At 37.8% G+C, this 26,979-nt stretch overlaps 1 protein-coding gene across 1 annotated transcript in view; it reads right to left on the bottom strand.

The window, feature by feature from the left end:
- Window positions 1–3,887: 3,887 nt before the first annotated feature.
- The window catches only part of MSH3 (mutS homolog 3), a 112,062-nt gene continuing 88,970 nt past the window's right edge, over window positions 3,888–26,979 (bottom strand). Inside the window, exons 21-24 of the mRNA XM_086480036.1 lie at window positions 10,271–10,457; window positions 9,932–10,061; window positions 7,153–7,327; window positions 3,888–4,239 (exon numbers count right to left, since the gene is read on the bottom strand). Of these exons, the coding sequence (XP_086336162.1) occupies window positions 4,131–4,239; window positions 7,153–7,327; window positions 9,932–10,061; window positions 10,271–10,457 (601 nt within the window). The 3' untranslated portion in view covers window positions 3,888–4,130. The remainder of the gene's footprint in view (window positions 4,240–7,152; window positions 7,328–9,931; window positions 10,062–10,270; window positions 10,458–26,979) is intronic.

Raw genomic sequence — 26,979 nt, forward strand, 5'->3', positions numbered from 1 at the left:
TCTTCCATTAAGATGGTCTAACATTTTTTGTTGCTAACCTGTGGCACTGTGATTTCTAAAGGCAGCACATTCAAGACAAGATGCACAAAGGCATTAAAATTTTTATGTTAAGAGCGTGGAAGAGAGAACAATGAAAAAGCTTAAGCAAGTGACAAATGCCATCTTTTAAAAAAACGGATAAAAACCATAAAGTGCAAAAGTCTTTCAGGGAGACTGTACCTTTATATAGCACAAAGCTGTATTTTTCACATCAATATTAAATTTTAATGATGTCAATAACATACTGGCACAGGCAGTAGGAGCCAATACTCTATACAGGTTTCAAAAAAAATTAATATTTAGACAAACCGACTTAGGTGTTCCTTTCTTGAAAGCAAACTCAAGACTAGCACAAATTCCCACTACAACCAAGGACCATCTAAGTATGGGTCACTCTTCTTTAACCTTACGGCCATCAGTATGCAGGATCAAACTTGCTGACTCAGCACACAGACTAAATTTTATGACTGATTTAAAAACAGGGCAGATCCCAGATCATACCACTAACAAAACTGTAATTCAAATTGTTTCTGTGTGCTGGAACTTAAAAGAAAAGAAAGCTTAGTGTGCTGGAATTTAAAAGAAAGGAAAAGAAAAAAGGAAAACACAATGGCAGTTTCTCATCTTTCTGTCTCTTAGAAGGACTCCTGCTATGACAGACATGGCACGGAAGTCCCAACTTACCATTGGAAAACAAATGGGAAAAAGGTCCTACAAAATTAATGCCTTTCTCTGTTTTCCAGCAGGTCTTTGTTTCTTTATACCCCTCTTGCACTCTGTGCTACCATAGGCCAAGGAATGTCTGTCTCGTTGCCTGTCTAGACTATGCCTGATCTCATGCTCCACAAACGCACCTAAGTGAGCGCTGAGCTCATCACATCCCAGAGCAGTTGCCCACACACAGTGCTAACGAGCATGGCTGCTCCACATCAGCAGCACAAGGTCTAGATAAATCTGCACTGTACTGTGTGTTTCATTACAAATATATCCTAAAACCAGCAGTAAACATGTCTATCAATAGTATCCACACCTTTATAGTGCGTTGTCAAATGGTCATAACTTTTTTACATATCTGTTAGGTATTACAATAATCATCAGTGAATAAACAGTAGCTTTAATAATTAGCTTGTGCATCTAGAAGAAACCCTGTCAGGATAGCAAGATAACCTCTGCTGTTGAACTGAGCAGGGCTAAAATCAGAAGTTGTTTCCAACATGATCAGAGACATCAAGACGAAAGCTTGCTGTAATTGCTTTGTAGTTCATAGTATGAGCAGGCCAGTAACATTGTGTCCATTTCCCTGTTCTTAATTGTATTTTTTCATTTTTTTCAGACTGCATTCATGTGTTTTTTCCTTGTCAGAGCATACTCTGAATGCTCCCTTGAGGGCAAAGACAGTCTTACTAAAAGCACATTTAGCACATATGGGAATTTAGTAATAGCTCATTTATTTTGTTTGAAAACTACGGTCAGAGGTCTTCAGATCCAATGCACTGAATCTGTGCACCTTAATAATGAAGTATCACACTCATTGTGCTTCACAGTGTGTGGCATGAACACACACACACACAGAGACGCACACACATGTGTAATCACACCTTGAAAGACTAGTTTTCTCCTTCAGCTCTTCCAGTTTAGATAAATAACACTTCACACTCTGGAACAAGATGCTTGTATTGATTGCTGCTATTTGAGTAGCAGATAAACTATCCGTTTAAATGATGCTTTGTCATCTGAAGAACCTGGAAAAATGTCTTTGGTGAAGGTTAGCAATTGTTTATGCAGGTAAAAAAATTACACCCTTTTCTGCACAAAGTTCTCTATGCTGTAAAGACTAATTCAATCACCTCCAGTGACATTATTTCATATTTATCCAACATGCATTATTTTGAAAGAAAAGTCCCTCATTTACTGAAAAAAACAGAAAGGTTTGGCTGTCTGAAGGATTACTAAACCTCATTTTATTCTTTTCCTTATAGAAAAATCAAGATGATACTTTATTTAACTTCTTTCCACTTGTGAGGGTTGACCCTGGCTGGGCACCAGGTGCCCACCAAAGCTGCTCTGTCACTTCCCTCCTCAGCTGGACAGGGGAGAAAACAAAATGACAGATTCGTGGGTCAAGGTAAGGACAGGGAGATCACTCAGCATTTACTGTCACGGGCAACACAGACACAATTTGGGGAAATTAGTTTAATTTATTACCCATCAAATCAGAGAAGGGTAATGAGAAAATAAAAACAAATCTTAAAACACTTCACCCCCGCCCCCCCCCTGCTTCTTACTGGGCTCAACTTCACTCCCTGTTTTCTCTCTGTCCCCGGCTCCAGCAGCGCAGGGGGACAGAGAATGGGGGTTGCGGTCAATTCATCACACATTGTCTCTGCTGCTCCTTCCTCCTCACAGGGAGGACTCCTCACACTCTTCCCCTGCTCCAGCGTAGGGTTCCTCCCACGGGACACAGTCCTCCACCAACTCGAGTCCTTCCCACAGGCCGCAGTTCTTCACGAACCGCTCCAGCGTGGGTCCCCCACAGTGTCACAAGTCCTGCCAGGAGCCTCCTCCAATGCTGGCTTCCCATAGCCTCCTTTGGGCATCCACCTGCTCCAGCATGGGGTCCGCCACAGGCTGCAGGTGGATATCTGCTCCACCGTGGACCTCCATGGGCTGCAAGGGGACAGCCTGCCTTACTATGACCTTTCACCACAGGCTGCAGGGGAATTGCTGCTCCGGTGCCTGGAGCACCTCCTCCCCCCTTCTTCACTGGCCTTGGTGTCTGCAGAAATGTTTTTCCTCCATATTCTCACTCCTCTCTTCCGGCTGCTATTGTGCTGCAAGTTTTTCTTCCCCTTCATAAATACGTTATCACAGAGGCGCTACCATCATCACTGATGGGCTCAGCCTTGGCCAGCGGCAAGTCTGTCTTGGAGCCGGCTGGCATTGGCTGTATTGGACATAGGGGAAACTTCTAGCAGCTTCTCACAGAAGCCAACCCTGTAACCCTCCCCGCTTCCAAAACCTTGCCACGCAAACCAAATACACCCCTTAATAAAATATTTTTTTTTTAAATACAACAATTTGCCAAAGTTTAGTATGTCAACATCATTGTCCATTGTCATAGCAGGATATTTCACCTGGTTATATTCTAAAGGAAAACTAACTTGGATATCACATTCCCATTTAAAATCTGGACTTGATAACTGCAAATAAAAAAATTAAAAGCATTTCTCCTTTTCCCATCTTTACTTTGCATTTGACAGAGCACTGGGGATGACAGTTGCATAGTTTGAATTGCCTCTTTCACCTCAGCTTACAATGTTTCAACTTTATTTAGAGTAAGACTTTCTCCATACCATGCCAGAGAGGGCCAAGATCAAGAGGAAAGCTCAAGCTGAAAGGGAAGCAGGCATGCATGAGAATGAAGTAGGAAAATAAAACATAGACAATGCATGTTTTGTGCTGCTGCTTTGAAAACTACTAGTTGCACCATTATCAAACTCAACAGCAGAAACACCACCCTAATGCAGCCACATAACACACACTTTCTTAAATTCATTGTGCAAATAAATTTAGGGGATGGTCTGCAAGACCAGTGAATTTTAAATGCACTAACACTGGAACAAAAAAAAAAAAAAGGCCTCTTTATAGCATCATTCTTACCAATTGCACAGTGGTATAGCATAGTTGAGACTCAGCTACATTTTTCCAATGCAGAGGAATATGTCTTTAGAAATTGAAGGACAAGAAAGTTAAAAGACATTATTTTATTTATAAAAGATTTACCTAATAATTTACCAACATAATTTTTCATGTTTTCTAAACATATTAGAAACTAAATGCAACGCCAGTAGACATTTTGCAACTAAGGAAAAGGGTAGAAAACACATCAGGGAAGGAATGTGGAGTAAGAAAATTACACACAATCCGGAAGTGGATGTGGGGCATTGTATCACAATGCAGCATCTCTTATCTCTCAAAAGCCAGAAAAGTCAACTTAATGCATCTAGAACTACACCCTGATAGACTCTATCAGTTTCCAGACCTACATTTTGCATCTCCAATATTTTCCATCTTTAAGCATGATTTGAGGATTAAAAACTATCCTTTCTTTCATCTTCAGGTTCACACATACTTTTCCATTTTTGTAGTTCCTGAGAATCATTTATCTTCCATACTTCAGCAAAGGACTTTAGCTTTTCTCTGAGGGAAAAAAAAAATAAAATTCAATCAAATTATGGACACATTTTTAAATTAAGCTCATCAAAGCCCAGTCATCTGTAAAATTTTATACACAGTCAAAAATAGCAGTTCGCATTACTCAAATGTTATGTGATCTTTAAGCAATCCGTTAACATTTTCCAATACATGCAGTCCACCTCTAGGACAGTTAACTAATTTCATAAGTAATTTACAGTACTGGAAGCATTGACAAGATGAAATAAAACACTGATCAAGAGTAAATCATTGAAGGAAATAAATAATATTGTACTTCGCACCATTTAATTTTCAGCATTGAGTTTCTACAAATTTGCACTTGTAGAATCATAAAGAGATAATGCATTTTCAAAATAAATGAGTACACACATCCTTCCTGTTTTCTTTTTTGATTTAAAGAAGAATGTAAGAACCATGACAAATAACAACAAGACATTTAAAATGGGTTAACACACATTCCTGACAACAAAGATGTCAAGGCTGTATGGAATTACCCAGTGGATTTTCTTAAATAATATGAAAGTGATTTAAAAAAATAAGACAAGGCAGCTGGCCTGTGGGTATTGCGACAGCACAAGTATACTGCTATGAACAGGTCTGCATTTGATCCACAAGATCATAACTTTCATTTCCTACCACAGATACACCATACCCATTTTAAAATTTCTTAATGTCTCTTTTGTGAAGAAGGTATGTATAGAAGAACACTTTGACGTGTAGATCACATCATGGCAATAAGTGAAAATAAATAGGAATATATAAAATAAAATATTTCTGCAATGACCTACATAGGAGAACTGGAAAAATTAACAATTACTTAATACAAATGTGTCTGTGAAATCATCAGACACATTTGATATTTTTTTTATTTTTCACTGACTTGAGCTCCAAGTTTATATAGATGCATAAAGTTCCCAGTGGAGTGCATGCAAGAGGTCTACAATGAAGCAATAACCTGGTACAGGCCAAACCCGACGAAATAGCAACTGATGTGTGGTGGATATCCCTCGTCCCTGCCCCCCTACATAGCACTGTGTTTCTGCCAAACCTTAGATGGGTTAGGCTGGTCTGGCAGACAGGGCTGCAGTCTCAAGGTTACATTTACACTACCACCTGCTGCCAGAATCAATGGCTACCTCCTCTTCTTACTCCCAGCCCTTCCTTGTTCAGGTAGTAATGCCTGTTCACATGTAACATCAGGAAACTGAACTCTGGATATCAACTGGAGGAAATGACTTTTCAGCTGTTTCAGATCCCTGACCTGGCCTGTTTTGTGGTCATGTGAAAAACTGCCCTGGCACCACGGAGACAAGGGCAGGGAGCACGCCTCCAGCAGCAGCCTGCAGGAGGTGGGCTTGGGAAGCCTACTCCAGCTGGTCCTTCCAGGTACGTGCGCTGGTGTAGCTCCGGTGGCAGCATTCTGCAGTGAAGTGTGCGGTGCAGGGGCTTCCATCCTTAGTGATGAGGCAGGATAAAGGACTCCTAATAGCTTTAGATTAAGTATTTGTTCTTTTTCACTTTAAGAATACAAGCAAATTACATACCAAAAGCTAAAATACAGATGGTAGCTTACATATTCAAAAGCTGATACGTGGGACAAAATTAAGTCCCATAATTAGGATTGCCAAACAAAGGAAAAGAAACCGAAGGGACATATTATATTATTTCACATCTTAATTTTGTTACACAGTAACTCTGGCCTTCCAGCTCATACTCCTACCTTTGTGAACAACATTTTTTTCTTGATTTTAGAACACTACGTATCCCGTAACAACAGACTTAAGATATTACTAATAACCTGTTGTTTTCCTTTTGTGAATTATTGACTGTTATTTACAATTAATATAAGAAACCACATTAATTTTCCCATAAACTACCATGTGTCTTCAACAGAACACTTTTATTTTGCTTACTTAAAAGGGGATAAAAACTGGTGTCAAGTGCTAAGCACTGTTACATTTCAAAATAACTGCTTGCACCTACAAATAGCTAGTACTTAACATTTTCTCAAACGAAACTATTCTGTCAGGATTAGTTACAGCCATCAGACAATAAAGACCTTGATTTATGGTATTCGTAAAGGGTTATGTGAATTTTGCTGACAGGACCGCCACTGAAAATAATAACAAAAAAATCAGTGGGAATTAATACGAATACTAGTGCATATTTGTATCTAAACTGTGTAGATAATGTTACAGGATGCTACTTAATACACGTGGGAATTTAGCTAACTAGTCTAATATATGAGGTACATATTCCCCTAAACAAAAATTGGTTGTCAGAAAAATATTAAAGTCCCCAGACTTCCAGTAAAATTTTGTGTGCTTGGAGAGCAATCAAAATTTAGTATAAATACTTATTTTTAAGTTAAACCAGGAGAAGAATATCTAAATTTGCTTCTACACTATAGTATGCAAATACAATTTCAAGTTCCAAAGTGAGTAATATACTTTCTAAATTAAATCTATTAATATTTTCATTATCACTGGTGAGATCAGAAGTAGGTATTGAAAGACAGTATTTCAAATTCGTTTTCTTGAAAACAGTGAAAATACAGACCTGAAAGAATAAATTTGCCATAAGAAAATAAAAGTTTACTCCTAATGTTACTCAATGTGCATTTAGTTTTTTCCAATCTTGTTTCAGAGGGCAACGATTAAACTCTAACATAATAGCTAACTACAAAATATAAAGTTTTGATTGAAATGGATAGTACAATTTCCTACACATTTTTTCAAAGTTTTGTTTCATTGTCTGTCTCTTCCCTGAAGGACAGGAGGACATCTGAAGTAGCTCTTACTGTTCTTTTTAATGCATATCTTATGAAATGCTCTTCGATTCATAGCTGAAGTTTTGTCGGGGGTGGGGGGCAGGGCAGGGACTCTCAATTGTTCTGACCTTTTCATATTCACTATTGTCTCTAGCTCCTTTGATTTGTGAGCTGCCTTCTTCAAGATTTCTTCAGGAACATCTGCCAGTTTGGCAACATTTAGCCCGTAACTCCTTGCAGACACTCCTTTAGTTATTTGATAAAGAAAAGTGATAAATTCAGGATTCTCTTCATCTTCAGGTCCTAAAAAAATAAAACCAAAATCAAAACCTCCTCTATGATTTTAATAAAATATAGTAGACCAAAGACCAGAATGGCAAAGACTGTGGTCTCATTATCATTCATGCTTCCTGGGTGATTTATTCCATTGAAGAAATATGAAAGAAAAATGTTTCCTTGAGACCACACATTTTACCTACCCATTGGGAGACAGAAGAAACTTTTTACTATACTTTTACCTGTTGTCTTATTAAGAGACTTGGGGGCGTGCGTGTAAAACTCATAATCTTTGTATGTCAAATTGATTAGTTAGGCTGTAACTGGGATATTTCATCTCACATTTGCTGAGCAACGACAGAATAAGGAAGTGTCAGTAATCCCACAATTAAGAAGTCCATAACTACAGCACAACGAAGAGTTTGCTGCCTACCAGCCATAGTAAATGCTTAGTAAAAATCAAAGATTAGGGTGGTGGATCCTCCACTAGGGATTCTTTCTATTCCATGACAATAAGATGGAAACATAAGAGCTATCATTATAAATCCCATGACTCCTTTTCCTCTTTAGACATCCTTGTTGCATCTCTGCACAATCCAGGCCTTCTGTAAAGGACAGAAAAACTATGGGGTTATTTGCTGCCATTCATCCTTCTGTCTTAAAGATGCAGGTTTTTGGAAACAATAAGATTCCATAAATGCTGATGACTCAAGCTGATTTGATCTGAGTGATCCAAGCCAAAGACTGGAAAAAACCATGCCATAAAACTCACCTTAAATAAAACAACGAAAATGTTAAGACATAAGGAGCTAAAGATACAGGCAAAGTAAGAAACATAGATGTGTTGCTTGCAGGCTGTGGTACTACACCTATTGTGCTTTCTGTAGCAAAACAGTGAAGACTACACATGGCCTGAAGGTTCAGAGGTCAACTAACACTGAAAGCAGAAATGCTGAAGCAGCACACTGAAACACAAAGTATAGGGTTTCATGAACACAATAGTTAAGCAATAGTTAAGTACTGAATGTTGACAACACCTCAGTTGCCTGAGAGTATCAGAGATCAACAGTTCCATTAATGAACTTTGTGAGAAAAGGACATGCTGACACTCAGGAGAGTGATGCTTTTAATTGAGAACATCAGCACAGCTAGATAGTGCTCACCTATACACAACACTAGTTTGAACCACCTGTGCTCACAGTTAACGCTTATTTTGGGATCCCTGCTTCTAATATTAAACAGAATACAAAAGCTAAAGTCTTCCTCTAGCCAAACCCTAAATTTTTAAACTAACTCTCTGAAAAAGATTTTATAAGTGATAGATTATATATTTAAACACATTATTTAGTAGCAAATACTAAACTGCCCTGTCCTGATTAGTTTATAATGTAAGCAGATAATACAATATTAAGAATTAATTAGGGGGAAGGTTAATGGTAAATACCATGCCAACTCTTAAAAAAATTCTAGGAATGATTCAGGGAACAGGCCATTACTAGGCAAAGTAGGAAAACCAGAACAGCAGCAGAACTGTCAAGCACCTGATTAAACCTGACATATTGAGGAAAAAAAAAATCAGAACACTTTGTTTTGGAGGGAAATCCTACGTCATAAATCTGTTATATGTTTGGAAGCCATGTTAGTAAGAGAGATCCAGTGGGTAAACCCTATGTGGACGTTCAAAAGGCTTTTGACAACAGTCCTGCACCAAATGCTCTTCTGAAAACTAAGCAGCCATAATCTAAAAGGAAGGCCTTTGCTTTTGTAAATTGGTGAAAAGATAAGAAACAGATGGTAAGTCAGTTCTCACCATGAACGGTGATCATCACTGCAGTTAAGACAGAGCTGCTCAACATACCCATTACTGAACAAGAAAAAGAGTTGAGCAGTAAGCTGACAAACTTTACTGAAAATACTAACTAATTCAGAGCAACAGTGACAAGAAGAAAGCCTGTAACTCTTCTGCTTGGTAAGACCAGAACTGAATGGGATTATGATAACCAATCTCTGAAACTATGCATGCCATAGAAAGGATGAACAGAGATTATTGCTCTGCCTCTTCTAATTCAAGAACTGGGACCATCTAGTGAAGTTACATGTTGTTTCAGAAGACTTTCAAAACAAACAAGAGGAGGCGGTTCTTCACAATGCAGTGTTAAATTTTGGAGCTCCTTGACTCAGTAGAATGAAGATGCTAAAAGTACACAAGAATACTCAGGGAAACTAGACAACCTTGCCGAAATGAAATCTACCAAAGATAGCAAAAAACAGGAAAAGCATGTAGCGCTTGAAACACCCTCAGTAGCAAGTTTTTGCAGACAGTGAGATGTTTCAGAGAAAGAGCTGCCATATGCTTGATCCCTAATCCCTCCTCCCTAATCCTTCGTATTTGGCTACTGTGAAAAGTTAGATACTGGGCTGGGTGAATCTTTTATCTGACCTAGCTCAGTCATCCTTATATTAAGTATTAAAAAGAAATTGTTGTTCAGTTTTCAAGCCCCCCCAAATGCGTGTATAGGCTGCTACTCTAGTGAGTTTGGATGTGTCGCTTTCACGTTGAGGTTTAAATTACCATAACAATTTCTGCCTATTACCTATAGTGCCAGAATCTTAGGTGGATTTCTACCGTACCTTTTTGTTCAGCACTTTCCTCCTCATTCACCAAGAAAGCCATGTGGTAATTACCAACTTTTTGTGGATACACCTTCTCTAGCTCACAAACTGAGGGATAGTGAGTGACAAAGAGTGTCAATGACTCCACCTACAACAATGAAACATACACATAAGAAGGTTTGGCTTTACATTTTTTTGAATACAGCAACATAGAATTGGTATGCTTTATCCATATCCCTTTGCTCTGAGTTTAGACATGCCAAATTTCTACAAGGAAATACACACCATGTCAACGTCAGCCTACCATAGCACAGGCTGAACAAGCATTCACAAGCATGTCCCAGATTGAACACTTACATCTTTAATAAAATGTTCAAGCGTAGCATAAGCAATAGCAATTCCATCGTGTGTGCTAGTTCCCCTTCCCAATTCATCCAAAATTACTAGTGATTTTGGAGTTGCTTTTCTTATTATCTCAGCAGTATCTGTCAGTTCTTCCATAAAAGTACTTCGGCCTTTGTAAATGTTGTCTGCCGCACCCATTCTGCATTGGGATACAAACCAGAGCAATTTATTGGGTTTAAATAAATGCCAGATAACACTGAAAAAAAAGCATGATAATGAAACATTCTGTTATAGATTTCTTCTTGCTGCTCCAATCAGAGCAGAAAAACCCAGGCAGAACATTCACCTTCCAGAACAAGCTACTGCTTAGGAAAACGAGCAATAACAGCACATGGCACAGATGTGACAGTACTCTAAAAGACTGAAAAGTTCAGAGGGAAGTGCTCATGTACCACTAAGTACGGGCTTGTATGCACCTCCCAAGACAAGAGGGTATACTGACCCTTATGGGCATCTAGGGGGAGATAAGGCTGCAGGGACAGCAGAGAATTTTTCTGGGCCATCAGTAACCTAGTCCCAATGTAAATCCATAGACAGAAAATCTCAGCTCCCATGTCAACTACAGGAATCAGCAGAAAAAGAGACTGTGGACAAAGAGATATTAGCATGCAATTCTTCCACCTTGACAAACAGCACAAGGCAGCCTGCTCTTCCCTTAGAAAGAACCTCGGGAATTCAGACCAGTCAGCTCACAAGAATTCCAACGAAGGTAGCTATGAACATTAATTTTACTTTTTTTGTTTAGTTCAATCATCTAATTTGTATGTTTTTAAATTGCTAACACCTGAAAGTATCAATATTAGCATTTCCATTTAGAGATAGAGTGAACACTCATGTGACCAGGTATTTGTGGATCCAGATACAGCAGTTAATTCCTTCAGGCAGTAACAAAATAACAACTATTTCCACTAATTACACAGGTATACAACCTTACTAGCATGCTTAAACATGATTTTAAGAGAAAGATTTCTCTCCTCATCCTTTTACACAACTGTCCTTGAACTTACCGGCCTCCATGCAGGTCAGCTTCTCCCCTGCTCCACACACGCATATACATACACACACACATGAATTCCTTCATGTTTCATACAAGTCTAGCAGTGTTTCAGATTCATGCAACCTTCAATCCTCAGATTTTATCTCAAATTGTGAAACTGCAGTTTCCATCTCAGAAACCTGTTGGTGATTCACCCTGTTTTTCTCTTCTTCTGCATCTTTCCTTACCTATTCAACTAATATACTTTCTACTTGGAAGAAAGAACATTTCCTTTCTCCACATATGCTTTTCAGTCACATTAATCACATTACAATATGACTTCTGAGATAGGTTATCACTAGCACACAACTGAGTAGGGCTGTAAAAATGGATTTGTTCACTTCCACCAGCCAACAACATAGTTACATACAAGCCACATTGATTTAAGAAAAACTGATTCATGGGCTTAGCATATTACATTTCCAAATGTAACAGCTGGCCACAACAGTATTTAAAGCCAATCAAAACCTTTAAAGAGAATCCAAATATAGCTTTTTTCCCCCCTCTCAGTCTTTTACTGCATCTCTCTCTAATATAATTGCTTCTGTTTGCCTACAGAAGCACTAGCAAGATACTGATCGTTTTATAAGGATCTTACAAATGTCAAGAGTAATTGACTACCAAAAACTAGCAGGTTGGACTCAGAGCAACTATGACTTCTATATATTCTCTGGTTCCTGCGCTGGAAATTTGGTATGGCAGCATGCATAACTTCACAATATGCAAATCTTCAATTATGAATGGATCAGTTTTGGTTGGAGATGGGCATTATGATACAATAAGCAAATTGTCTTTTTATTTCAACAAGTATGTTCTTACAGACACAGACAGTAGGTATGTTCCCCACATACTCCAGAAGAAAGGTGATTTTCCACATAAACTAATTAAAGTTTACATGCATTTCACTGAATTAAATATATAATTCAGGATACTGAGGCATCGTGAAATTAACGTTTTATTAAGCCACTTACTACTGTAATCCTTTTAAATGCTGGGTTAAGAACTATGAACATATTACTGAATTTCTCACAGTGCCCCCAACACCCTGCAGCCCCTTTCCTAGTTCGGTTCAGCCATCACGTACTACTGTAAAAATCAAACAATACCCCTTTATCGCAATACTGCACAGATTTACAGAGAACAATTTAACTTAGATCTATTTTTAACACTATTAAATACAAATAAGTTCACTAGAATGACACATACTTTTTATGTCTGAACAACCTCTGACTCCATAATGGGCAACTTTAAGTTTCTGACCTTAAGATTATTAGTACTATTATTTTATCATTTTTATTTGGCTTTTCATTAAGGAGACAGTCATCTAACAGGCTGTCTGTTCTGCACCTATGATGATTACACTGAGAGTTCTCAGTTGTATTTTTCTCTTGGATTGCATCATTTCCATAGAGCCCTCAAAATCATTTAGTTATTTTGTATCTAATTTGCATTCATAAAAATAATTTTCAGACTTCCTCACTAAATACTCAAGATACAAAGAGAAATTACTATTATCTTTCTCTTGTTAACAACAGCTGCAAAAGAAGCCTTTCTTTTTTGGCATCTTAAAACATTCAAATCCAACTCATGCTTATCTACAGATTAAAAAAGCCCCATGTATTTTTAAATTACATAAAAACTCTTAACTGTCATGATTTGAAAATTGTTAAAATTGTTCTTTCTGACTCGGTCCATGACAGTAGAAGAATCATACTTGGTTTTTTAAACTTATGTGATAGGCAAGTAAGAATAACTATTTTAATGTGGATCACTGCATTCATAAAACCACCCGTTGATATGCAGCAAGGCATTGCTCCCTAACCGTATGCTATATTATTCCTGATACAATAAAGTTTGAGTCAAAACACCTATTGCTTAAGCAATTCTTTTTCTTCAAGTTTAAAATAGCCGTAATAAATCCCACTAAACTTCTACAAGATCCAGTTGCTTTGAATTTAGATTTTAATGTGGCTTGCCTCCTAAATGTTTTTATACATCAAAACACTAAACTTTTCCCTACAATAGTCTGCCCACAAGGAGCGTGCAGACATCCAATGCGAAGAGTGCCTCTTTAGTGCTGGCAAGAGATCTATCACTCCTCAGCAAATACAATTTGGCCGGAAACTACTTGTTATAGTGTCTCTTTGACAGCCAACCAAATTTCATAAAATTAAAAACTTTTCATCTTCTAATGTTCAACACATTTATTATGTAAAGAAAAAAAAAAAGAGGAGGCATTATCTCTTTTCAGTGCTAGGTTTCAAGTGGTAAGATTCCTGTCTATAGCCTCAAAAAACCAACTGGGAGGCAATGTTTTAATAAACTAATTTTTGGAGGATAAGTTAGATGTTAGGCAGCAGCAGCTAGCTTTAGGTAAACCAGCTAGTACTTTATGTTTAACCTGTTTGTGATCCCTTAGAGGAAAATATACCAATTACCGTATTCTGCAGTAGCAGCATTCAAATGGCTGGATTTTTAATCTGCTCTCCTGAGTAAATACATGCACACAGTACTGACCTTTTCCAATGGAAGTGCTCATCATCCTGGGAAGGTATCCTATGATATTTTGTCCTACAAGGCTCTACAAATGTTAGGAATTTTTTTTATGATACCACTCAGAAACCAATAAAATTAAATAGTGTATTTTTTTCCCTTGCATCTCAAGAATTTTTATGTAGCCACTACCCATTTAAACTTGTTCTCACCACACACAAACTAATATTGCCAAACTGTGTGGCCCTGAAAGTTAATTCGAAGTCTGGTGCTTTCAAGCTTTTGATCAGCTAGACATATCTGAGGGCTTTGACAGCCAGCCACGAAAAGCTTGTACGGAAGAAGAAAATTTAAAATCAGGCCACTGAGCTCTTCTTGGAGCACCTTCTCTCAGCATCCTGTTATTACTGCTCTCAAACTGAAGTGTGCTGGAAAAGGGGATAGACTCGCAGACTTGATGACTAACATGGCATAACAACAACAGAATTACCCAAGACATTGTTTTGTAGTGGAGCAGAGAGGCCCCCAGAGAACTGCAGCTGCCTTATGCTAGCAGTCCAGGGGTAAAAGTGATAACCTGTAGGTTAAAACAGAAATTGTCCCAGTATGACAGAAGGCAGTGAAAAGAACGAATTTCCCAAGCAGAAAAACTAATCTGAAATGCACAGGCTTCTAGTTAAGGCTTTTTCCATGCTACCTTTCAAAAGAAGTTATCCAACACACTGGTAGTCGGCTTGGTTATAAAATTAAAAGCACTGTGTGGACCTCAGGTATTTTATTATTCTTTTATGTTAGTGTGAATCCCCCACTTCTGAAAATGACCAAGCAGTCCAAGAGCTCCCAGTTGTAACAAAAAGCAACTACATAGCACCAAATAGGTCCTAGAAAACAAGACTACAAAACCATTCCCTAAAGACTTACTTTCATCACTACAACATCCTGGTGCTATTTATGAATTCCTAGTTTATAAAATACTCAATGCTGAAAAAAACCCTTAAATGCAACTTAAGACTTTTCACCTTGATTTTAGAAACATGGACTTGACTTTAAAAGTTCATCTAAAATACTTACCAGAGAAATGAAACCTACTGCCTGTTACAGAAGCATTAGTATGGAGTCTCTACACACTGCCTTTGCAGTTTTCAAGAGAAGGCATTCAGGTTTCCAGATACGGTCTGTCTTCCCAGGGATCAGAACTGAATCCAGAGTTCATCTCACAATGTACTCATAGTCAAATTAGTTATTCATCAAGAACAATTAACATTAAAAGAAAATTACTCTCTTCTCTGAGAATTTCTCAAATGTAAGGTGTACCATACTGCTCTCTCACCAGTGACACAAAGACATTCCTTCTGTGATTCAAAGAGAACACTGAGAAAAACACTAAATAAATTCATCATGTGATTTCACAATTCCACTCACTCCCTCTCACACAAAACCCTTCAAAATGTCATTTCAAAGATCACTGTATTTGAACAGGAGTTATTTAAATTAAAAACTAATTTACAGAAAGAAAGGATTAGATGGGCTCTTGCCTTACAGTTTATCCCTTTTTTTGCATAGGACCATTCTCTACAACATGTTTTTGATCAACACTGTATAGTTAATATTTTTTAAAAGAGCTCCTAACAACTGTTTTGTATCCTTTTATTTTTTGCAGAAAACACTCTTCCCAGCTGAAGTTTCATGTGGTCCCTGTAGAAAACAAATGGCCACAAAAGTGTGAGTATTAACTGAGGATTATGTTTATGACAATAGAAAATCTTGATACTGATCCTCACATGAATGGAGGAACACAAGCGCAATTTCACTTCAACACTTAGGTAATCTTCTCCCATTGAACCACGTTATTGACTGTCTGTTAGGCACCCAGTAAACAATACTTACCAAGACTTCCCATGTTAAAAATCAAAAGTAGTTTGCAAACTGATTTGCCAAGAAAATGAAAACAGGCATCCTAAACAGAGGACTGGCAGGTCGACTACTGTGTGTCCTCTCCTGCTGTGGTCCCAAGAATCCCAACACCTTTAACCAGAACAGTTGTTCAGTTTCACCCACAAAGCAATTTGAAACTCTGTGTATTTTAGAAACGCTCAGACTGCTAATAAGAATTTCACAGTGGTTAGTACAAAAGTAGACCCACTTGGTTATTCTAACTTCTGGCTACCTTCTACATACAATGAAAATTTATCAATTAATTCTTTAGAAGATAGCATCTTCAAATTTATAACAGTTCACTGGCAAGAAACTAATGCTTCACACTCCCCCACAGAGTACTGGTAAATCATTTACTTCATTTCCATTAACCTCTTATTACTTCAAACCACAAACTGACAAAAAAAAATAATTTACAGAAACTGCAATTTGACAATTTAAAAAATAACTCTTATCCTATGTACGACAAAGATTTGTTATCAGGATAGTTATTATTTTTGCATTATTCATAGGAACCTCTAAGAAATAAATGTGTCCAAAGTTACGCGGACAACAATGATAGGAAATCAGAAGATACTCATGACACTAACCTATTTACAGTCAATATGCACACATGTGCTCAACCATTTCTACAATTGCTTATTGGCAAATTTTAAATGAAGAAATACCGATGGTATGTTACTCAATTTAGAAGACCAGTTGCTGAAAAGCCCTACAGAATGCATTACACATTTATAGAAAATACATTTTTATTTTGTAAATTATTGTAGAGATATGCTGGTTTCGGTCACTGAGAAATTAATGAAACTAGTAAAACCTAAGTCCACTAGGGATACATACTTTGCATCATTCTGGAAAGAAAAGCAAGTCCAAAGTGATTTTAATACTCACTTTCATAGTGTCTTTTACCTTTTTTCTCCCTCTCTCAATATCACTAGGTATTGAAATAGCCAGAACAAGTAATCACTCAAATCCTCATTACCTTATAGACCTGGCCAACAGAGGCATGCTGCACACACGATCACCCCAGTATATTAAAAGAAATGTATCTAACAGGATTAGCTTTCAAGATGTGAACTGCATTGATTTTTTTTCTGAAAGCCAGAGGAAAGAAAAACATCCATGGATTGCAGTGAACATTCAACATTTTAAAGGCTTCACCTCAACTGACAGAACAGGTAGGACTAAGTTCAGAAAACAAAACACCAGTCTAGTCAATACAGTCACTGAGTGACAGGAAGTTACCAATATCCTCTCATTCCTAATGATTTATAAGGCAACAGAAATTCAGTCGTTGTTCCAAAACCTTACGTGCCATTACCTAGCGAAGAACATCTGAGAAAGTTCTTTTCTGATATTGAGCAATGATACCCCCAATAATATCAGAACTCCTTAAAAATGCTTGTTACATCATCTATGGCAAAGCATCACTCACTCAAAATAATCCAGCAGATTTCTGTTTAATGCTAAAATTTTCCATAGTATTTTAAAACTGCACTTGCTTGAGTCTAAGTTCCATTTTCTCCACCCCATGTTACTCACGACCTTACAGGAGCTGGCTGCCAGGGCATGAAGGCTGAGCCCTCAGAGGAGCCTGGTGTCCAGTGGCAGAACAAGGACACAATACCAATAGCTTAAATTCCGCATTCAAACATGCAAAGGATTATATACCTAAGGTATCAATGGATTGCTTTACACAGGTCCATCAGCTTTTTTTACATTCATTCAAACACAGAACAAAGCATTTCTTTTTCTTGCCCTCAGTGAGAAATCTATGGTTTGTTCCTGTACAGATGTACCAAACTGAGGTTTCTATTGCAGCTTCTCCTTCTGATGGAGAGATCTGTCAGTGTAGTCAGTACATACCAGAAGGCCAATACTAGATAGAGAAGTTTATGAAGGCTCCATTAAGCAACTGAAGATCCAAGCACATGCTTTTACCCTGATCTCTCTGCAGGAAACCATTAACACTCTATAAATGTTACTGATAAAAGAGAAAGAACAGATTAAGAGTACAATCGTTTTGTTGAAGGATAAATCATAAACGTGGATATACAAATTAGGTTGTTTATTTGCAAGCCATCAATATTAGCTTGAAGAAGCTGACAAAATGAAGACAAAGAAAAATCCAACCCTAAAAAATGTACAGGTTTACACTTACTACTCTCGGATTCCAGTGAGGGAACTCAAGGTAATTAAGTTAATGTGCATATGTAGCTGAAGGATTGAGGCCAAGTGGGATTAAAAAGCAGAAACTATAGCAACAGACTAGGGAATATAGCTGAAGCATTCAGCGCGAGTGAACTTTTCCCCTTTAAACCTGTGGACATTACAGAAAATCCAATTCAAATTGTGACTAGGTTAAATCATAGCGTGGAAGAATTTTAGAAAGGCAGATACCACCATTCAATGTCAGAGTTTCAGCTGCACTCTGAAATAGCTGGTCGGCTTCCAGGCACATTTTCTTCCCACCCCTCTAACCCACCCCCTCCTCCTGCCCCATCATGGGATAGCCTTTCAATCCCTTTCAGGAACACTGCAATATGCAGCAAAAAATGTTTTACAAATCTCACTGTTTATATAAACAACTATATTTTATTGACTTAAATTAATTTTCAAGACTGATTTAAACCCCTGCAAACAGAACAGTTCTTTGTATTTATAATTTTATCAAATGCCATAGAGGTAAACCAAAGGCCGTTTTGTGAAATATTGTATTACATGTATGTGAGACATAAACCTAATGCTGCAGACGCATGCTACTGTAAAATGAACAAAGACATGAAGTTAAATTACCTACAAATATAGGCATAGCGTAGCTTAATTTATTTCTACAGAGCTACAGAACACTGTCAGAAACAGCTACAGTTCAAATGTACTGTGGTATATCCAAGACACAACTTTTCTAGAAAATCAGAACAAAACAAATTTCAGTTTAACAACACTAACTACAGCTTTTACTTGTTCTCCTCTTTTTCAAAAAGAACATCTCCACCTGATAAAAAATAGCTGCAATGAATTTAAGACACCACCCTTTTTTCCCCCTTGAAGGCTGGGAACAATTTACCCCAGGGGTGTAATCGTATGACTGTAAACATAAATTAAAGGCTTAAGTAATTTTTGTTATTCTGGCAATAAACACAAATACAATTAAGCAAGAACAAAATGAAACAAATTACTGTGTCATAAAGAAGTAACATTGCTGAAAATTACTTTTGGATTCTTGACAACTAACAAGTTCTGTTTGTCTGACTGTCGCTTTCCAGAGCAATACAAACAATACGTTTGCATACAAACAATATATTTAGTATATCAGTATATGCTAAAATTCTTGTGTGGACTTGCCAGTAACTTGGGATTGCTTTGTATGAACAGTGCCCTTACTTTTCTGCACAATGCATACATTAACATGTATGGCAAAACCTGCACACATAACTACATATATATATTATAAACAAAATGTGAAAAAATAGCTTTGCTTTTAAATTTTCTGACCTTTTTCTTTCAGAGTCTAACTCTTTGCACAGACAAATTGAGAAAATCTATTTTTTTCCAAAGGAAAATCTGAATGACTTAAATTTTAAATTTATTTTCAAGTGTAAATAACAAAAAACCCCAAAACAACGATAACAAAATCTAACAAGGCATCAACCAAAGTACTGGCCAAAACCAGGTAACATACAGACAAGTTGCTCTGCTGAGATAAACTCCTCCACAGCTCCTATTCATCACTCAATCTCCTGGCGATTCCCCTATTACACAGGATGCCTGCAGACTACCCTGCCAAACACTGCTGTCACCTCAAGGTTAGAATTTCATAGGTTAGATTTTTATGATAAAGGTATGAAGAAGCTGACTAGCTGAATCTTCATGCCAAGATTTGTGATATAACTGATATTTCTAGGACAGACAGGAAGATTAATCTTCATAATCCTACCCTGTAAGCCCCAAAGAAATCAATAACAATAAAGCAATAAATGGAAACAAGGCATTTTTTAGTTTGGTAACTGTTATTTTGAGTTCACATGTGAAAAAAAAAAATGAGAGGCTATATGCTATTCTGACAAAATACTGAAGAGCTTGTCAAAAAGGACAACTTATTATTGCTAAACATTTGAATGCACAAAACCTATGGCAGTCCAGCCCCATTATCTCATGAGTTTTGGAGTGGCCCCCACAAGAATTCAAAAAAAAGGCATAGAAGCCCTTAGATGGTAACAATGCTATAACTTCAGGGAAATATTTTTCAGTAGATTTAAAAAAAAAAGAGTGTCATGGTTATGCAATCTCTCATGTATAATTCCAATCCAAGTATAGTACATTTTGTTTAAGGTTTATTACAAAACAAAATCAGTGCAAACCCCCTCAAGAGATGACAAGCAATACCATCACACTCTGCACTCATAAAGGACTAACAGTAAGAAAGGACAGGCTCATTTAAGACATAAAAGCTCTTCAAGTCTTTCCTGCACTCTAGTAACCATTTTAAAACATCACCAGCATGCTGCCCCCTCAGCAGTCAAGGTTAAATGCACAGAGTAGCTTTGGATGGAGGATATCCATTTCTTCACCATGTTTACTGAAATCACTTCAGCTGGTAATCATGCCATTGACAATACACAAGATCTTTCTGGCACAAGTAAAACAAAAAGCCAAAATCCAGTAGCGTACACCAATGGGAAAATACTTCTTGCACACACCCTGTGGATACAGAGATACCTGCAGTCCTTGCAGGCGTTATGGGAAACATGTACATGGCTCCATGCATCCTGCATTCTTGCACAAGCCTACCTAGGTGCAGCCACAAACTTTCCCCTATTTTCTGGCACATAAATACTCTTTTGGGTGACAACAATCAAGCAAAGAAATAATAGGGCTGAAAGGATCCATGATGGTTGTAGTAACTCAAATGAGAAATTAGTTTGGGATATGTAAATCCCCCTTCCTCTTCCATCTTCAAGGATCCAATTGCATGTGACTGACATGGGTCTTTTTGCTCACAGGTTGATGGAAATGAGGAGTGACAATCACATCAGCCAAGAAGGCATTCAAATACTGCTTTTGTTGCTATAACATCAAGCTCTCCCACGCGAGTGTGCAAAGCTCACAAATTTAAGTGGAATGGGCCACATCTCAGCTTTGCAGATTTCAGTATCAGTTGAAGACACTATCTGAGCAGTAGCAGAGCAAGCATGGACAGGCAGGAAGGGAAGTACAGCCACCAGCTGGCAGAACAGCACGATGCATTGAGTTACCCACTTCGAGGGACTCTGTGATAAAATGTCTTGGCCTTTAAAGCCACTTCCTACTGACAGAATGAGACTTAATCTCACCAGTGTCACCATGTTAAGCCAGGCATACATACAAATAATGCCATTTCTTCTTTAAACTGTAATGCACAATAAGTTGATTGTCTGACTTTTGCAAAGGTTGAAAACATGCATGGTCACTTTTTCCAAAGAACTGAAAAGACAAAAGTAGCTTGCTTTCCGTTTCTTAGAAGAAAAAGAAGGATCATCTGGTGGGCATTACTGGGGTTCATCTAAGACAGAGTGCCACTCTGTCACCAGAAAGCAGGCTCAACTGGGATACAAAAGCAGGCGGATATGCTGGTCTGGGACTGATGGGCAGTACCTTGCTCACTGACACTCCTAGGGCAAACTGAGCAATGCATGCACCTGGGATGCCTTTTCAAGGGTTGATACAGCCTGTTCATAGATGTTTTGCTAGACTCTAGAAAGACTGGGCAGGTAGCAGGTGAGTAGAGTCCCGTAAACTGTTGTCAACACATGCAACAGCTGTGAGGACATAGCTGATGACTCACATGGGTAGGTCCTCAGAGGCAACTTTCAATAGCAGGAGGTGATCTTCAGTTAGCAAGTCTCTCAGTAGCACTGCTGTCCCTTGTAGTGATCAAAATTCTTTCCCGTTACTGAACTCATTGGTCAACTCAGAATCACCACTCCTTGGCAAGGTACGTGGCTGGAACAGATCTTGGCTGTTGGACTTGAACTAAAATGACCCAACTAAGGCCAGTGGCGAGGAGGGCGAAACTCCCTCATTATTTCAGTGTTAGATGAGGCTGGCACTTCTCAATCAATGTAGGAAACATCCTTCCCTTTCCTCTGCCTCCTCCCTCTCCTTATAGACCCAAACATCACAAAAGCTGAAAGCAGTTTCCGATGTATGAAGGGCAACAAGGTAGGTCTCTGCATTGCGGTCTGAAGACTGCCTTCAAAGACACCTTCAAGAAGCACAGCCTGAACCTGATGGTCTCTTTTGGTTTCCGCATCCAGATCGCATGCATGCCAGGTACATATGCAAGCACCTTCACAAGATAAGGCTTCTGTTGAATCAAGCAGAAGCATCGGGTCACTGTGTGACGGCAACAGCTTAAAGTCAGAGGGCCTAATTTGTACAGCTCTGCAATTCTGTCATATCAAACCAACACATAAGGATAAGCTGCCTGAATATTTTTGCACTCTAGTTTTAGTTGAATGAGCAACTATTACACATGTTCAAAAACATTATACAAGGAAGACAGATAGACAAGAAAATACCAAAACAGCTATGTAACTTGAACCCTGGAACAGACAGATTCAGGATTCCACTTGTAGCCATGTCTGTCTGAAAGATCCTATATATCTATATATATTTATACAGAACCAACATATATCTATAGACATGTAATACAAGCTAGAAGAACAAAATCATCCCTTCCCAGCCAAGATGACCAACCACTATCTGTTTTCACAGTTTTCAGATATACAGCGGAATTTGGACTGAGTATCTCCTAACTACAGACACAGCAATGAAGAGTGCCCTCCATGTTAGAAATATAGTGAAATCACCTGTTACAAGGATAAAATGTAGGACAAAGTTCTGTGCACCTAAAGACAGATCGTGTGATGAACAGACTGTACCAACACAACCGCCTTGAAGTGCAGGCAACTGTATAACTTGCATAAAGCAAAAGAATTAAACTGCTGCTTACCTAGGCAACCTACCACTACCACGTGTTAACATGTATGGCCAACTTCCTCCACCCCTCTGTTTTCTTAATATACTTTCTTTGACAGTTCAAATTTTACTTTGCCATCATGAGGATTAAAGACATGCTTAGAATTTCTGAACAGCAAGATAACTCTTTTGAGAGAGACAAAGGACTTGACAGGATAATCTACATGCATTTCACTGATGCTTTTAGTTATTCCTTTAACCTTTAAGCATGCAGCACATAACCTGCAAGAGGTGGTTTTCTAATGCAATTGAAGCACAATTCATAGTATTAGCTCAGACAATCAAAGCTGCACCTTTAATCATATGCCAAATTTGGCTGATGGTATGAAACCTCACTGGAAAATGTATGTCACCATAGTATGACTGTGCATACTTATGCGTTACTACTGAAATAAGTGAAATAGCTTTTATTTCAACATAGGAAGAGAAAGCCAGGCAGGTAAGTGCTCTAGGAAGGAAATCCTTCTTTGTCCCTTTAACATCACGTAGAGTTGGTAGGAGCGGGCCTCCTTCACAGTATTCTTTCTAATGATAGCTTGTGATTTCAATAAATTGATTCTTAAAATCTTGAATACAAGGCATTTGGTAATTTGAACTATCAATTACCTTGCTTGTTTGAACATGTTTTACCTTCAAATTGTTATAACGTTCTTTCTCTATTTTGAAAATTGACCCTCATGAAAAGCTACTGCCAACCTACAGGAAGCAGGCTGAAGTTTTCTAGCTGAAAGAAATTATATCAATAATTGATTATAAGTGGGACCTCTTTAAAGGTCAGCTTTCTTCAGCTGCTAAACATCATCTCTTCTGAATGCATGATCAGGTCAACAGAATTTCTTTCATTAGTTCCTCCATGTGTGCGTGTCCACACTTGCTTTGTCTTTCTACACAAACACACATAGAAATATTATATTAATTTCAATGTCTGAATAACTCCATTGGAAGAACCAGCACAAATTGAAGGTTAATTTAAAGCAAAAATCGAACCCATTTACTGCATGGAGAAACTTGTATGGGAATTTTCAAATGGAGAATTAAATACTCAAATCCCATTAAAAGTCAATATGGATTGGGTGCTGACCTTCCAAAAGTATTCCAAAATTCTTAAATATAATGGCATTGACTAAGTTAAATTCTTTAACTAAATGTTGCATGAAAACATTATGCCTTATTGGAGAAGGAAAAGAAAAAAAGAAGAAAATATCAATCAGAAAAACACTCTCAAAATATTGTGTACTACCTCTGTATTACATAGATATCTCTTAAATAATGAGCATAGCATACGGTCTGAAAAGCAGTAACTTTTTTGTACAAAAATGGTTTACACATACATTGACTCATGAAAAAAATGACCTAAGTATGGAATTTCAAGTGAGAACTTTATACAAACACTTTAATAATTCAATATAGATATCTATTCTAAAACCAGCTTTAAGTAATACTACAGAAATATGGAGAATGATATAGCATCTGTTTAGTCTGATGTTACGAAGCTGGAGCCACCTAAAACCAAAGCAAACATTTTATTTATTTCACAACCCCTAGCAACCCCTTCCCAGGATTAGGAACGAAGCATTGCAACTGAAATTGCAAGGTTGTTTTTACACATAAGAAATTGCGAGATTTGGGAGAGTCCATAGGAGCACTCAGAGCCTTCGTTAAGTAGTAAGACAAGTAGGGTACTGTAGGAAATTACTCCTGCCCCCAGTCTTCTGTTTACAGACTTGCAAGAGCTTATCATCAGGGCTTAGAGGCATCATGCAGTGGAAGATTCTCTGCCTTTCCCCCTCTTTAGGATGAAATTATCAACACTACTCTGAAACATCTGGACTAGCCTTAGCACCATAATGTGTCTACACACCCAGTAACAAAGATGAATCATTCCTATTCTCACTGTACCTGTTAGCAATACAATTCCTTTTGCGTCTTTAAAAATGTTTAATATAGCACAGTATTTGAAGTCAATTTAGAGAAGCTACAATACATAAATACTAAATATATCCAAAGGAATAACCATAGTAGCAACCTTTCAATTTCCATGGAAACTCTACTTAGAGCACAAGACACAAATCCTAAATGAATGTTATTCTCTTAAACCTATATAAATTCACACTTTGAAGATGCAGTCTACAAAAAAAAAAAAAAAGAGACTGCAGTATAAAACACCAATATTCAAAAAAACTTAGCAAGCAGCAGAACTGTTGGTGCTCCTCATGCACAGAACTCCTCATAGAGTCAGCGTGTAAAGCATCCCTCACAGCAGGGTGCTATGCTAATAGTAGCATCTAGAAAACAACACACCATGTCAGTGATGAAAATAACTTGGAAACTGACATCTTCCCATGGGATGTTTTTAAAAGATTAAAAATACAACAAAGTTATCAACAAAAAAAATCCCATTTTCCAGCAAGACACTTGTGGCCTGGGGTGGCAGTGCAGAAAGGAGGTCTGCATAGCTGTTATCCCATTTAAAAAAAAAAAACACCAAAAAACAAACAAAAAAAAAATAAAAAAACCAACCTGCAAAACAAAACACAGACAAAGAAAACAAAACAAAAGTGCAAAATTGGGGGTAAGTGAAAAGAAAACCTCTGATCTCTTCAAGCTCATTCCCTACCAGAGTAGAGTTCTTGGCAAAAGCTGAGGTTTTAAAAATGTACATTCAGACACACTGAGGATTAAAGAAATAAAGTAGGACATACCGTGTGGCAGTTGAATTTATTGTTTCTCTCCAACCAGGCATTAAAAACTATTAAAAAGAAAACTCCCCAGGTCTAAGAAATACCCTGAATATAACAGCACATTAACCTGGCCTGACAGACTTATATACTTTAAGATCTTTCCCAGAACCCTGAAAAAAAACAACCCCAAAACAACCCAACACAAAACACTTAAACAAACCAAAACAGAGATGCCTACTTCCTGGACAGTCTCTGCACACCTTGAGCCTCTGAGCTGCAGAATCTGGTAAGTTATTCCTTTTTTCAATGGAGAGGTGAAATTCATGATTTGGAGAAGGTGAAACTGAAGCAGGAGTTAGGCAAAGACCACTTTACTGGGCAGCAAAGACCACTTTGAGGCTAACAAATAGAGCAGGACAGAAAAGAGCACTGACAACTCACCTACTTGGGGAGCACAGATGTCGTTACTTGGATATGTAGAGCAAGGAAAGCCCCCATACTCCACAGGGTGAAGTAAAATCATGACGCAGGTATTCTCCTGAACATTTGTACTGGAAGGAAAGCTACAACTGGGTCAAGATCTAATACCCTGTAAGCACATCACAAATGGCTAATGCCCGTCCCAAAGGTAGAACCAATTTCCTCAAACTGTACTATACAGAAGACAGAAGTTTAAACAGATCCACAGACAAGCAGTTCCACTGTTAATCTTTTACAACTTGAAGTGACCATGCTGGATTTCTGAAGGAATGCAATACATAACCTCAGGGGCTTTTGTTTCCTGTTAAACTTTCAACTAATGCATGACTATTTTCTATCTCAATAATATATTTTCAATTTCTTCTTGATTAATATTGAGTCAATTAGTTTACCCTTACTTGCCAGAGCAATTACAAGAATTTAAGTAATTCTTTAGTATATTCATCTGGTGTTTGACACATTTCACATTAAATGAAGAATGGCATATCCAGCTGAGCTTCCAAAGCTAATTTAGACATAGAAAAACAAAAAAAAACCAAACAAAAAACCAAAAAAACCCATAAACAAAAAAACAAAACAAAACAAAAAACCAAACCAAACCAAACAAAAAAACCCAACACAATCCCCTCTGGTAGTATCCAACTGGGTTCCAAATTAAATGGTCTGAAACCTCACAGCCAGTAAGTAACACACTGTAGGTCTGCTTGGCTTGAAATCTAAAAGCATAAATTTTACCTTCAACCACACTACCTTATCAGAACAGATGTGAAAATACCTGTAATACAGAGAAAAGCTAAATGGAATCAGAGAAATACGTTGGGGAACAAGTAAAACTCAGATATGCTAATTTCTAGGTTTTCACACTGTAGAGGACAAAACCCAGTTTGTTCACTTTCTACTGGGCACAAAACAAAATGACACTCCCAGTGACTGTCACATTTCTTATTTTTTCTGCAGACATAATCCTGTTGCAATGAAATAAAAGCAGAGGAAAGTGGATACTAAGCTTAAGAGTA

This window comes from Leptosomus discolor, chromosome Z, assembly GCF_034619465.1.
Source record: "Leptosomus discolor isolate bLepDis1 chromosome Z, bLepDis1.hap2, whole genome shotgun sequence".
Taxonomy (NCBI): Eukaryota; Metazoa; Chordata; class Aves; order Leptosomiformes; family Leptosomidae; genus Leptosomus; species Leptosomus discolor.